This window comes from Lynx canadensis, chromosome D2 (genome assembly GCF_007474595.2).
Source record: "Lynx canadensis isolate LIC74 chromosome D2, mLynCan4.pri.v2, whole genome shotgun sequence".
NCBI lineage: Eukaryota > Metazoa > Chordata > Mammalia > Carnivora > Felidae > Lynx > Lynx canadensis.
The window spans coordinates 26,985,013-26,998,039 of NC_044313.2; the positions used below are offsets into that span (position 1 = coordinate 26,985,013).

A 13,027-nucleotide genomic window follows, 5' to 3' on the forward strand; every position below is an offset into this window, starting at 1 on the left:
TCTGGTCTGTGACAGATATTTATTAAGTGCCTACCAGGCCTAGGGTTCTTGAGTGTCTGTGTGTGAGCCTCTCATCCTTCCACACACCTTCTTAATCTCCTCACCCAGTGATCATCCTGCTTGCCAGCAGCCCTCTCCCATCACAGCAGTCCTCCTCTTCCCCCAATCCCAGAGCCCCCAAAATCGTGTTGAAATCTTTAATTAAAAATAGAGCAAGAAAAAGATTTCTGGATAGAAATATAAATAACTCAGTTCTGGGGATCCTCTTCAGTCCTACCCCCAACCCAGGACCTGCTTGGCCTTCACATTAAAAATGGAAACATCAAAGTACTAGATTGCACCCCATCCCAGGGCTGACACTTCTTGTCTGACATAACTTCCTGCTACCTTGGGGCACACATCCCATGGGGAAAACCATGCAGGAAAGGCATCCTAATCATTCTCCCAAACCTAAGCTCAGCCCCTCAGTGCCTTGGTGGGGAGACAGACTGGGGCTCCTTTTTCTCCAGCCCTTCACTGACTCTTGGTCTTGGCTTTGGCCTTGGGCGTTATGTAGGTGTGGTGGAAGTAATGGGCAAAGAGAATGAAATAGGTCATGTACAAAACGAGGGACCAGAAGAAGTGTTCCGTTGTAGTGTGGCATCCCTGTTCTTGTCTCCAGATGTAAGTTAGGATGCCGACAATGGTTCCCATAAACATCTGCAGGATCTGCAGGCTGGTGATGAGCTTGGGTAACCACGTGGGGGACTTCACTTTGGCAGCCCTCAGAGTGTAGTAGATGTACATGATGGCATGCACACCGTAGTTCATGGTCATGAACCAGCCGCCTGCAGCCACCTTGTTCTTGTATCCAAAGCTCGTGTACACTAGCACTGTGCTGTGGTGATACCAGTGTACAAAGATGAGTGGCCGCTTACGCAGGATGATGAAGGCCGTGTCTCCTGGGAGATGGGGAGTCATAGCTGGCATACCACCCAGTGCTGGAACCACCCTCCACACTGGCTGTAGGGGAATGGAGGGAATTCTCAGGGCATGGGGAGGGGTCTTTGTGGAAAATAATCTAAAGAGGGGCTTTGGTAAGAGGTGTTGTTAGGACCCAGGGGTGGGGGGAGGCACTCTCCATGTGATGGGGTGGGGGGCACTGAGGAGGGATGCAGCTGACCGGGCACCAGAGAGACAAAGCCTTGACACTCACCAAGTTCAATGACCTTGCTGAGAAGAAAGAGGCAGGACCAGAATTTGATTACGGAATTTTGGATGAAGTCGGAGAAGCAAACAGTGTGCTTTAGGCTGCCCCTAAGTAGCACGGTCCCCATATAGCCCCACGTTCTCACTGCCCCCAGGATACTGAAATAGGAGAGAGGGAAAAGGTGTAAGGGTCATCCCCAGACACCAATTCACCCTTCCTCCTTGGCCTGGCAGATCACTGTCCCAAGCTCCACCACTTCTCCCCCACTTCCAATGAAATGGATCACAACTTCTGAGATCCAACCAGTAATCTAGAGGAGATGAGGGCTAGGGGAAGGACCAGGGAATGCTGGAGGACTGGACTGAAAGTTGAGTTAGGGAATAGGGTTCTTGGGATGGGTAGGGATGGGTGACAGGATGGAGGAGATGGAAGGAGTTTCGGGGATGAAATATGAGAAGGAGGGGCTAGAGAAGTTATTGGAAGGTCTTGGGAGAGGGTGTTAGATGCTGAGAGTATTAGAAGCTGGGCAAATTTGTTAAAAGTACACAGACTCCATGAGCACAAGAGTTCTCGTGAGATAGAACAGAAGCTATCAGTATGGGGCCTGGGGAAGAAGGAAAACAGGGTATAGGCACCTGGGCGGCTCAATCGGTTAAACATCTGACTTCTGTTCAGGTCATGATCTCACCGTTCGTGAGTTCAAGCCCTGCTTCAGGGTCTCCACTGACCATGCAGAAGATCCTCTCTCTCTGTCCCTCCCCTGCTGTCTCGCTGTCTCTCAAAAATAAATAAACATTTTAAAATGGAGAGAGAGAGGGAGAAGGAAAACAGGGTAATACGAGTGGGTGGGTGGGTGGAAGCCAGGGAGGGGGCTGGAGCTGAGGGAATGGGTTAGGGAGAGGGTTAGAGGGCAACTTAGGGAGTTGACTCAGTTGAGGTTTCTAGAAAGCTTTTAAGGATAAAATGAGGGTCTAGGGTCTACAGGATAGGCAGGGAGTGGAGGTGGGGGGGGGCGGTGTCTTACCTGAAGATTGCAAGGCAGAAGGACCAAAGGATCAGAGGCCCCTGTAGGTTGAAGCCCTTCCGTGCCTTCATGTAGTTCTGCCCCACAAAGATGAGCAGCAGGTAGACCAGAGCTATGGGGAATGAGGTTGCCCTGGCAGGCAGAAGGCAGAGGGGATGGGCTTACAGGTGGGTGCTCGTTAGAGGAGAACCCACCCATCTCTTAAGGTGAGTGCTCTGGGTTGGAGTCACATCTCTGTCATTTATTGGCTGTGTGACATTGGAAAAACTATTTAGTTCTCTGAGCCTCAGTTTCCTTATTATAAAGGAGAAATAACACTCCTCTCCCAGCAGTGCTAAGGTATATAAAGTACCTAGCACAGGGCAAGGGCTGTGGCCAAGGTTTCTGTAGTTATCACTCTTTCGGTGGAATTGTGAATGGGTGATGGCTGCTGGCCCATGCCTAGAACAAACCCAGGGCTCTGGTGCAAGAAGAATGTGGCAATAGTGTCTGCCTGGTTGGGTCATGGAAAATTAGCTGGAGCTCAAAATTAGCCCAAAAACACTTCTGAGGAGCTTCAGGGCAAAGCCAAAGAGCCTGGGGAAATCTTGCAAAAGCTCCCTGGCTGTGTCTCCTTCTCCACAGCAGGGACGATGTAGCATTGGGGGAACAACATGATAATTTGAAGGGCAGACTGTCTCTGGGCACCAGCACTATGCCTGCACGTGTGCACACATGGCCACAAAGGACAGAGGAGAGCCGTCTATACGGTGGGTGGGAGTAGGAGTAGGAGTTCAGATTAACCCCCTTCCTCAGAGATCATTTCTCACTATACTCTGTCCCCTCAGTTTCTGCCTCCTACGTTTCTCACCCCATCCTCTTTCTTCCATTCTCCCTCCCGCCCTCCCTTTCTGTCTCTCTCTCCCTCTTTCTTTCTTCCAGATCTAATCTCTTTGAGGTGCTAACCCTGCACTTGGACAACAGATATGGAGCCATTACAGGGGAGTCCGATACCTTTGCTCTTTAAGAAAATCATTGCAGGCATTCAAGTGTCTCTTCCCTCACCCCCAACCCACCCCAAATAGCAGTCATCAAGGTAAGGACCTTGGCACGGCCCTTCTCCTTCTCCAGGTCTTACCAGTATTCCTCCAAAAAGGGCCTCATGTCCTGGAACAGCTCGAAGTTGTAAGGCTGGAACAGCTGGTCTATTTCGTCCGAGACATTCATAGCTGTGACCATTTCGTTCAGCAGACGTCCAAGTCCGGAGCTTCGGAAGCTAGGTGAGAGGCTAGGGGACAGAGGATGGAGCGATCTTGGGGCAGGACAAAATGCACGCCGGACTCAAGGAACTCCGCGGCAAGCGAGGAGCGTCAGATTCAGGGACGTGCGCCGCAATCAGCCAGCTTCCACTACAGCCACCACTGCAGTATATGAAGCGGATTGCAAAGCGGCGGGCGCAGGCGGCGCGAGGCCCCTCCCAGCGCCAGGCCGTTATCCAATCTTGACCAAGATATCCCCCGGTCCCGCCCCTGGGCCGCAACCCGCTCCTGATTGGTTATCCTCAAGGGAGCCTCCCCTCCAGGTGTTCTCACGCCCCACCCCATATATGCCTGTCAAGGGCTCCCGCCACGCCCACTTTCCCACCCTTTTCTCCCACACCTCCATCCTCACCTGCTTGCTTTAGCCCCTGCGGCCTGGCCAGTATCTGGGCAGGCTAATCTTCCCCTGGCACTGCCAAACATAACTTTTGCCTCAGTTCTCTTCAATCCTGACCTACCTGGCAGTGAGGAGAGTGGGGGTGTCCTCAGCCTCTGGTGCATGCATTCAGGCATAAGGGTGTCAGTTTTCCACCTCCCTGAGACCATGGGAAACCCAAACCCCGAATGAGGATCAGTCCCCAATAGTCCCATCTACCCGCCTTCAGGTCTGTGGTTGTGGGCGGGAAGGAGACGGGTGTTAGTAAGTTTTATTGTTGAGGTTGTTGATGTTGGTGTTTGGGGAGATGGTTGTTGAGGCTGTTGTGGTTTCTTTACAGTTTCCTGAATTCCCTAACTGCTCCAGCTTGAAACCCTGTAATAACCTTGAGAGGAAATGGGGTCACTCTCTGGGCTTCTGGGATTATTGTCTTCAGGCTTCCTGGAAGCCTTCTAGGGTTTATAGGAAGAAGACATGCAGTGCATCTCCCCACTGTCTTACTATTCTCTCCCAGAGTTTGTGTTTGTCTAATCAAATCTCTTTTTTCCTTTACCTAGCACCAAAGAAATAAATATTTTTAAAAATTTTTAACGTGGGGCGCCTGAGTGGCTCAGTTGGTTAAATGTCCAACTTCAGCTCAGGTCATGATCTTGCCATTCGTGAGTTCAAGCCCGGTGTCAGGCTCTGTGCTGACAGCTCGGAGCCTGGAGCCTGCTTTGGCTTCTGTGTCTCTCTCTCTCTCTATTGCTACCCCACTTGCACTCTCTCTCTCCCTCTCTCCCTCTCAAAAATAAATAAAGATTAACAAAAATCTTTTTAACGTTTATTTATTTAAATAGAGCACAAGCTGGGGAAGAACAGAGAAGGAGACAGAATCTGAAGCAGGCTCCAGGCTCTGAGCTTTCAGCACAGAGCCTGATGTAGGGCTCGAACCCACCAACCATGAGATCATGACCTGAGCTGAAGTTGGATGCTTAACTGACTGAGCCACCCAGGTGTCCCAAGAAGTAAATATTTTAAAGCTTTTAGAGCCTTGCTTGTCTGTCCCTTATTTCTCTCTTAGGCTTTATGAAACTGAGGGAGAAATACAAGGCTTGAAGGCAGCTTGAGATAAGATGGTTATTTGCAAAACAAGAGCCAAGCGACATAAATATAAATATTTTGCGTGGGGATATGGTTATAAATGGCTATGTGCAATAAAGCCCAAAGACACTAGAGCCTGAGGACCCAGGTAGGAATCCCAGCTCCACTTCTCTGAACCTCATCCACTCATCCAGGAAACCTGAAGACAATAATCCCAGAAGCCCAGAGGGTGACCCCATTTCCTCTCAAAGGTTATTACAGGGTTTCAAGCTGGAGCAGGAAAGAGTAGAGTGGGAAATCCTGCCAATGCTGTCTAAATGACCCTCAAATGCCTCCCTTTGTCTCTGTACTTCATCACCTCTCACCTGGTTGTCTCGCTCTACAGCCACTACCTTAGTCATGTTAACTGGTTGCACCACCTCCTTCTCTAATACAGTGATTCTTTCTCTGTATTGCATTAGATTTGGAAAAGAATTCCAAACCTGGCTGATCAGGAGATTACTAAATCCCAATCTCAGAGATTTAGACCCCGTGAGTGATCCCAGACCATACTTTGGTATATGTGCTGCAGAAGCGAGCACTCAGACCATACTTTGGAAACCATGCTGCTTTCCTGCTTCAAACCCTTCAGTGGCTCTTGACTGCTCCATATGTAGCCTGACACTCAGGTGACGGGTATATGTTTGATGGATAAATGAATAAGTGAAAGAATGAATATTATAAGAATAATACCATCTAGGTGGTACAAGACCTGAATTCAAATCTCAGCTCTACCATAAACTAGTCATGTGTTTTTAGGCAAGTTATCTAACCTCTTTGAGACTCACATTCCTCATCCGTAAAATATAGACAGTCATACTTGCCTGCCTACCTCACAAGGATGGGGGCAGTATACAAATCATATAATGTCAAGGAAAGGACATTGTGGATTAGACACATGGAAATGTCAGGGTGAATCATTTCAGAAGTTTACAAATTCATATAGCATATGTATACTCAGTTCTGAGTTTCTCTCAGATGAAGATATTTTACATTGTCTTTACCTGTGAAATTTAAAGATTTTATTTTTAAGTGATCTCTGCACCCAATGTGGGTTTCAGTTTACAACCCCGAGATTAAGAGTTGCACGCTCTACAGACTGAGCCAGCTAGGCAGCCCCTCCCTGTGAAGTTTAATGATGAAGCTTGGGGGAGAGATGTGCAGGAGAGGGGAAGAAGAAGTAAAACCTCCAGAAATTATTTGCTAGGGGAAACATTCCCTGACCCTTCGACTTGGTCTGGTACCACTACTATATATAAATTGTTCTCATAGCATGGTATTTCTTTCCTTCGAAGAGAGTTTATAATTGCTTCATTATTTTTATGATTTCTTTTTTTAAAGATTTTTATTTTTAACTAATCTCTACACCCAGCGTGGGGCTCAAACTCACAACCGAGATTAAGAGTCGCATGATCCATGGGGCGCCTGGGTGGCGCAGTCGGTTAAGCGTCCGACTTCAGCCAGGTCACGATCTCGCGGTCCGTGAGTTCGAGCCCCGCGTCGGGCTCTGGGCTGATGGCTCGGAGCCTGGAGCCTGTTTCCGATTCTGTGTCTCCCTCTCTCTCTGCCCCTCGCCCGTTCATGCTCTCTCTCTGTCCCAAAAATAAATAAAACGTTGAAAAAAAAATTAAAAAAAAAAAAAAGTCGCATGATCCACTGACCGAGCCAATCAGGCGCCCCTCATGATTTCTTGGTGAATGCCTGTTGCCTGTTTCCCCTGCCAGTCCTTGAGCCCCATAAATACAAGGAATACATCTATTTTGCTTGACATTATTCTCCTAACACTGGGTACATACTAGACACTCTGATAATATTTGCTGCATGACTGATTGGATGGTGAAATCCTCAGCCTATAAAGCTGGGTGACACTCTTTGTTTCTCCAGGATAAACACACCAAGCTTATCCAATCTTTTACCTCTAGACCTCAGCTCTCTCATCTGTAAAATGAGGATAATGTCTACCTCAGAAGGATGTTTATGAGAATCAAATGAGATCACATGTGTTAAAGTACATTATACAAAGTTAAGTAAACATCAGTAATCATTATTTAAAAAGTAAATTTGTACAATTTTCTATTTCTTTTTAATAAAACTCAGCTAAACTTAAAAGGAAAGTCATGATCTGGTGATTGGTTGCACAACAATGTGAAATGTACTTAATACTACTGAATTGAACATTTAAAAATGGTTAAGACGGTAAATTTTATGTTACCTATATTTTACCACAATATTATAATTTTTTTATTTGAGAGAGAGACTAGGAGCAGGGGAGAGGGGCAGAGGGAGAGAGAGAGAGAGAGACAGAGAGAGAGAGAGAGAGAGAGAGAGAGAGAGAGAGAGAGAGAGAGAGAGAATCTCAAGCAGGCTTGAAGCTCAGCGTGGAGCCGGATGCAGGGCTCGATCCTACGACCCTGGGATCATGACTTGAGCCGAAACCAAGAGTCAGATGCTCAACTGACTGAGCCACCCAGGTGCTCCTATTTTTACCACAATTTTAGAATAATTTTAAAGGAAAACTACAAAATGGGAATCATTTTAAGAAGGCCAAATAAAGAGTTAATGTGCATACTACATAATAACTTATCTTGAATCCTATCTCTGGCCCTTGGTAAGTGGCTAAAGATATACATAGGCTCATATTATGGACTCCACTGTCTCCAAATCCACCTCTCGTTAGCTTCCAAAAAGATATTCCTAAAACACACGTTAGCTCCTGTCATTCCTCTTTAAGAACAAAAAAATCCTCAAGGCAGAGGTCAGAATCCTGAAGTTAGCCCTGACCCTTCCTTACCAGCCAGTGTCCCATCATCACTCAGCCTCAGCATTCCTCATTTCAGCTATTAGGGAAAAATCACCACTCCATAACACAAGTACTATATTTTTATGTTTTTCAACCCCTTTACCTCTCTCCATATTGTTTCATCTCTCCAGACATCTTTTTCTCACCTGGACAGATCTTACTCTTTGTTGGCCTTAGCTCTAATGTCACTTGCCCTACAAAAGCCTAACCTATTTCAAACAGGGTCAACCCTTTGCTTCTTTGTTTTCCACCTACAGGACTTTGCCCAGACTGTCTGCCGGTATTGTGCTTCTAGCAATGGCATAAAGTTAGTTATGTATTTTCTATACTACCTGGCTTCCCCACCCTATCCCAAATGGTCATTTTTGTTAGATCCCTCATTCTTGAGGGGAGCACACAGCACTTGGCACACAGACAGCACTCAAAATATGTCTGTTGCTTTGAATTGAATAGGCACGTAAGAGGAAATACAAACAATAAACATTATATATATTATATAGATTTAAACATTATTTATATATTTAGACATATATTTAAACATTATATATATATTATATATATTTAAAGACTCAACTTCCTTAGTAATTATGGAAATGAAAATTAAAGACTGTATGTATAGTATGGTCCCAATTAACAGCCATTAAACTGAGTAAAAATTAAATACCTAACGCCAGCCAAAGCCTTGAGAAACAGATATATTCATACCTGGCTAGTGACCAGGTAAATTAACTTAATCCTCCTAGAAGCACACTTAGGTAACACTTAGCAAGAGTCAGCTGGGATGCTTTGACCCAGTCCTTCACCTAGAAATTTAAAACCCAGTGAAATAGGCCAAAAGAAAAAATCTATATGTACTAAAATACTTATGTCATTACGACTTAATAGAGAACTGGAACCCACTCATGGAAGATTAAATTATTAAACACTAACAATACAAAACAGTGCACCTACCAGAACATGGAGAAACACAAAACCGTGTTTGTAAAATAATGTAAAAGAAAACAATATTTAAAACTGTATCTATCCTATTACCTCAGTTATCTAAAAGTGATGTTCCTCAGGATTGAAGTTGAAAAGAAACACTAAAATGTGAAATCATTTTATGGGGCGGGTGAGATTACAGAAAAAAATTAGGAGTATTTTAAATTGTCTTTTATAATATTCTTTTAAAGCTTTTTTAAAATTTAGTTTGAGAGAGAGAGAGAGAGAGAGCACAAGTAGGGTGCGGGCAGAGAGAGAAGGGAGAGAGAATTCCAAGCAGGCTCTACACTGTCAGCACGGAGCCCGATGTGGGGCTTAAACCCACAAACTGCAAGATTATGACCCGGGCTAAAACCAAGAGTCGGACGCTTAACCAGCTGCACTGCCCAGGTATTCCTGTCTTTCAAAATATTTTGAAATTGATGATCCAAGATTTTGGAATGCTACGTATCCAAGAAAAAGTTTTTAATGATGTAGGAAGCACTCTGGATAGGATGTAAAAATAATTTTAAATGTAAGAAATGAGACTAGGTATAGTATGATCTCAGATTTGTGGAGTGAAAACGTGGAAGAATGTAGATAGAATATTTGCAAACTTTCTCTAGAGAAAAAAATACAGAAGAAAACTATGCTGAGAACAAACATTGGAAGGAAATGCACCAAAATGCTAATAGTTTGTCTGGATGGTGGGATATGGATACTATCAACATTATTTTTATAATCAGTAAATGTTCAAAACTAATAATAAATGTATTGAAACTTCTCAGATCGAAGACTTTCTTTTCCATGTGTTCTATCACTACATTGGCTCTTCTGCTTCCACCTTCCCTCCCTCAGATCCTGCACATCCCTGTCAGGTTCATCTCCTTTCCCCCATATTTTTACTGCCTTGGTTTTGCTTCTATATTTCTTCCTGTGCCTTTGCTGGTTCTTCTTCCCATACTTCTCACCTCTTTCATGCTACTGTTTTCTGAAAGCCCTGTCCCTCTTCCTTGTTCCTTCTCACTGTGCACTCCCTTTCCTGGCTAATTCTCTTTCATGACTTTACCTTTTACTTCCTTTTGGAAAAGTACAAATTACTTATCTTTTATTGGGACCTCTCTTCTCTATTCTTGCTCACATTTCCAACTTCTCACTGAACTTCTCCCCCTGGCTGATCTGAGTTACAGACAGCTTACATTCAGGTGTAGAAACCCAGCTCACCTTCCTCCCAGACCTGTTCTTTTTGCTGACTTCCCTATTTCTATGAAAGTCACTACCACCAGGCTTCCAAGCTCCTAGGCAGGACAGGCTACATAATTTGCGGGGCCCAGTGCGAAATAAAAAATGTAAGGTGCCTTGTTCAAAAATTATGAAGACCTTCAAGATGGTCACAGCACAACATGAAACCAAGTAAGTGTAGGGCACGTCTAAGCGTGGGACCCTGTGTGGTCGCACAGATTGCACATCCATGAAGCCAGACCTGTGCTCAGGCTTAACTCTGGGGGTCCATCTTTGACTCCCCTCTCTCCTTCATCTTGGTTTGGCTGACATGGTATATAGTGCATCCACTCACAGATATGAGAAATAATGGAAGAGAAATAAATTTTAATGGTGGGATGGGATGAGACAGAGATGAGTTCAGTTTGGGCCCTATGAATGCAAGGTGCCAGTGGAACATCCAAATCAGAGAATGCAATAACCAGTTGTCTAGACTCAGGCTATCAATCTGCCTTCAACACTCAGGGTAGAGGACACTGAACTCCTCCTGGCTGTTGATGAAATTGGCCAGGGAGAGGTCAAGCAGGGCCTTTTAAATTGGGGTCCGTAGACCATTTACACTATAATCTCCAGCTTGTTAAAAATGAAGTCTCCTTGGCCTCACCCCAGCCTTCGGAATCTGAATATATTTGGAAGTAGGTAGGGCTTGGAAATTATAGTTTGAACAAGCTTCACAGGTGATTCTCTTCCTCATTAGAATTTGGGAACAATTAATGTGAGTCAGAAGACTGAAGAAGCTACAACCCCCGTGGGGGAATATTAGTGTATAAGGTAGTGGCTTGCATAATTTTTTGACTGAGACACACGAGGAGAAATATGTTATGTTGTGACCCCGTACATACACATGTATTTGAAACATCTTTCGACACGTACATATCCTTACACGTACATGTGTGTCTGATATTTTTATCCCATTGTATTTCATTATTTAAAAATGCCCATCATGACCCACTAATAGTCTGCATCCTGTAATTTGAAAAACACTGGTTAAGGAGTTAACAGAGGGAGAGGATGTTGCTAGGGTCCAGAAAAAAACTCTCCACAGGTTCTTCAGAGTCTAAAGTACATTTCAAAGTTTTTGAGAGCAAGCCTGCATCTGAGTGGTCTTTGAAGAACCCTCAGTTCTTCACTTGTGAACTGTTACTAGACAAATGAAGTCATGGAAGCCACGGCTGTGCCAAGAGCACACAAGAGTGACCCCTGCTGTCCATGCCACCAGACCAGGTTGTGAGGAAGCTCTGAGAGATGGGGCAGCAATAGACAGATGTTACGTGAGTGATGGAAGTGGCTACAGAGAAGCTGCCCTGGCTTTGGCTGTGCTATCTGCTCACCAGTCCTGCTAAGGATTGTCTCTGTCTTCTGGGTAGCACCTGCCTTTCTTCTCAAGGCCTCCCCAATCCCAGCCTGTCCCATATCCAGCTGCTATCAACATCATCACCCTCTCTGACCAGGAGCCCAAGGAACTAGTCTCAGCCTAACAAAGAAAAAAAGAGCCCCTGACATCTAGGAGTCAGGCTGACATTTCCAGCTAGGCCTCAGTGTCGTTAGAAGTTGACCTGGTGCTCACACCTGGGCCACGTGATTCTGCTAAACATAAACAATCTCAGACTATGAACAGCCAAGTCACTTTGAAACCATGATAGAGAGTAAACAAAGGTACTTCATAATTGTGCCTAAGCACAAAGTCAGGGTCACTGCAACCCACAAAACTCTGAACATCCCCCTCTCCCAGCTTATATGGGTGGCAGCTGCTTCTTAAACAATTACAGGTTGTTGTTTTTTTTTTAAGTTTATTTATTTTTGGGAGACAGAGACAGAGCACAAGCAGGGGAGGGGCAGAGAGAGAGGGAGACACAGAATCCAAAGCAGGCTCCAGGCTCCAAGCTGTCAGCACAGAGCCGGAAGTGGGGCTCGAATCCATGAACTGTGAGATCATGACCTGAGCCGAAGTCAGCACTTAACCAATGGAGCCACCCAGGCGCCCCAACCAATTAGTTTTATTCTCACTCTGGTCTACCCTTCCTATCAATAAGATTCATAGAATTGTCCTTGGTTTCAATCTACAATGAACCTCCATTCTTTGCCCCTACCCCTCCAAATCACCCAACAAATCCCAAGTTTTTTTCTTTTTAATTTTTTAATGTTTATTTATTTTTGAGAGAGAGAGAGCGTGCGTGTGTGCAAGCAGGAGAGGGGTAGAGAAAGAGGGAGAGAGAGAGAGAGAGAGAGAGAGAGAGAGAGAGAGAGAGAGAGAATCCCAAGCAGGCTCCAAGCCATCAGAGCAAAGCCCAATGCAAAGTTCAAACCCACGAACGGTGAGATCATGACTTAAGCCAAAGTCGGACGCTCAACCAACTGAGCCACCCAGGTGCCCCTCATTTCTTTTTAGTGCAGAGTAGTATTACATGATAAAGAAATTGTTTATTCAATTGCCAGTTGATAGACATTTAGTTTGTTACAGTTTGTGGTTTTCATGAACAATGCTATTTTCATATCAGTCTTTGTGCAGGCAGCAAGGGAAAAAAAGTCCTTAACCTACAAGGGAGGACAGATCAGGTTTTCAACAGACCTATCCACAGAAACTTGGCAAGCCAGAAAGGAGTAGCAGGATATATTCAATGTGCTGAATCAGAAAAATATGCAGCCAATAATTCTCTATCCAGCAAGGCTGTCATTCAAAATAGGAGAGATTAAAAGTTTCCCAGACAAAAATTAAAGGGGTTTGTGACCACTAAACCATCCCTGCAAGAAATTTTAAGGGGGACTCTCTGAGGGGAGAAAAGATAATAAATACGTACATACATACATACATACCAAAAGCAACATAGCCTAGAAAAGACCAGAGAACACCACCAGAAACTCCAATCTACCAGCAACATAATAGCAATAAATTTGTATCTTTCACCACTCACTCTAAATGTCAATGGACTAAATGCTCCAATCAAAAGACATAAGGTAACAGAATGGATAAGAAAAC

At 44.8% G+C, this 13,027-nt stretch overlaps 1 protein-coding gene across 1 annotated transcript; it reads right to left on the reverse strand.

Moving 5' to 3' along the window:
• Positions 1–162: 162 nt before the first annotated feature.
• Positions 163–3,617, reverse strand: ELOVL3 (ELOVL fatty acid elongase 3). Its single transcript, XM_030335182.2, has 4 exons — positions 3,331–3,617; positions 2,214–2,345; positions 1,196–1,347; positions 163–941 (listed from the first exon to the last, which is right to left on the reverse strand). Exons 1-4 carry the CDS (start codon positions 3,429–3,431, stop codon positions 514–516), a joined length of 813 nt encoding a protein of 270 aa, XP_030191042.1. The 5' UTR covers positions 3,432–3,617; the 3' UTR covers positions 163–513.
• Positions 3,618–13,027: the final 9,410 nt, after the last annotated feature.

What these genes read in the sequence shown, in the direction of transcription:
- ELOVL3 (XM_030335182.2), bottom strand. Translation starts at nt 3,431, where the DNA reads ATGGTCACAGCTATGAATGTCTCGGACGAAATAGACCAGCTGTTCCAG. An exon ending in CCCTTTTTGGAGGAATACTG is followed by an intron (nt 2,346 to 3,330) that starts GTAAGACCTGGA and finishes TCTGCCTGCCAG; the next exon opens with GGCAACCTCATTCCCCATAG. An exon ending in TTCTGCCTTGCAATCTTCAG is followed by an intron (nt 1,348 to 2,213) that starts GTAAGACACCGC and finishes CTCCTATTTCAG; the next exon opens with TATCCTGGGGGCAGTGAGAA.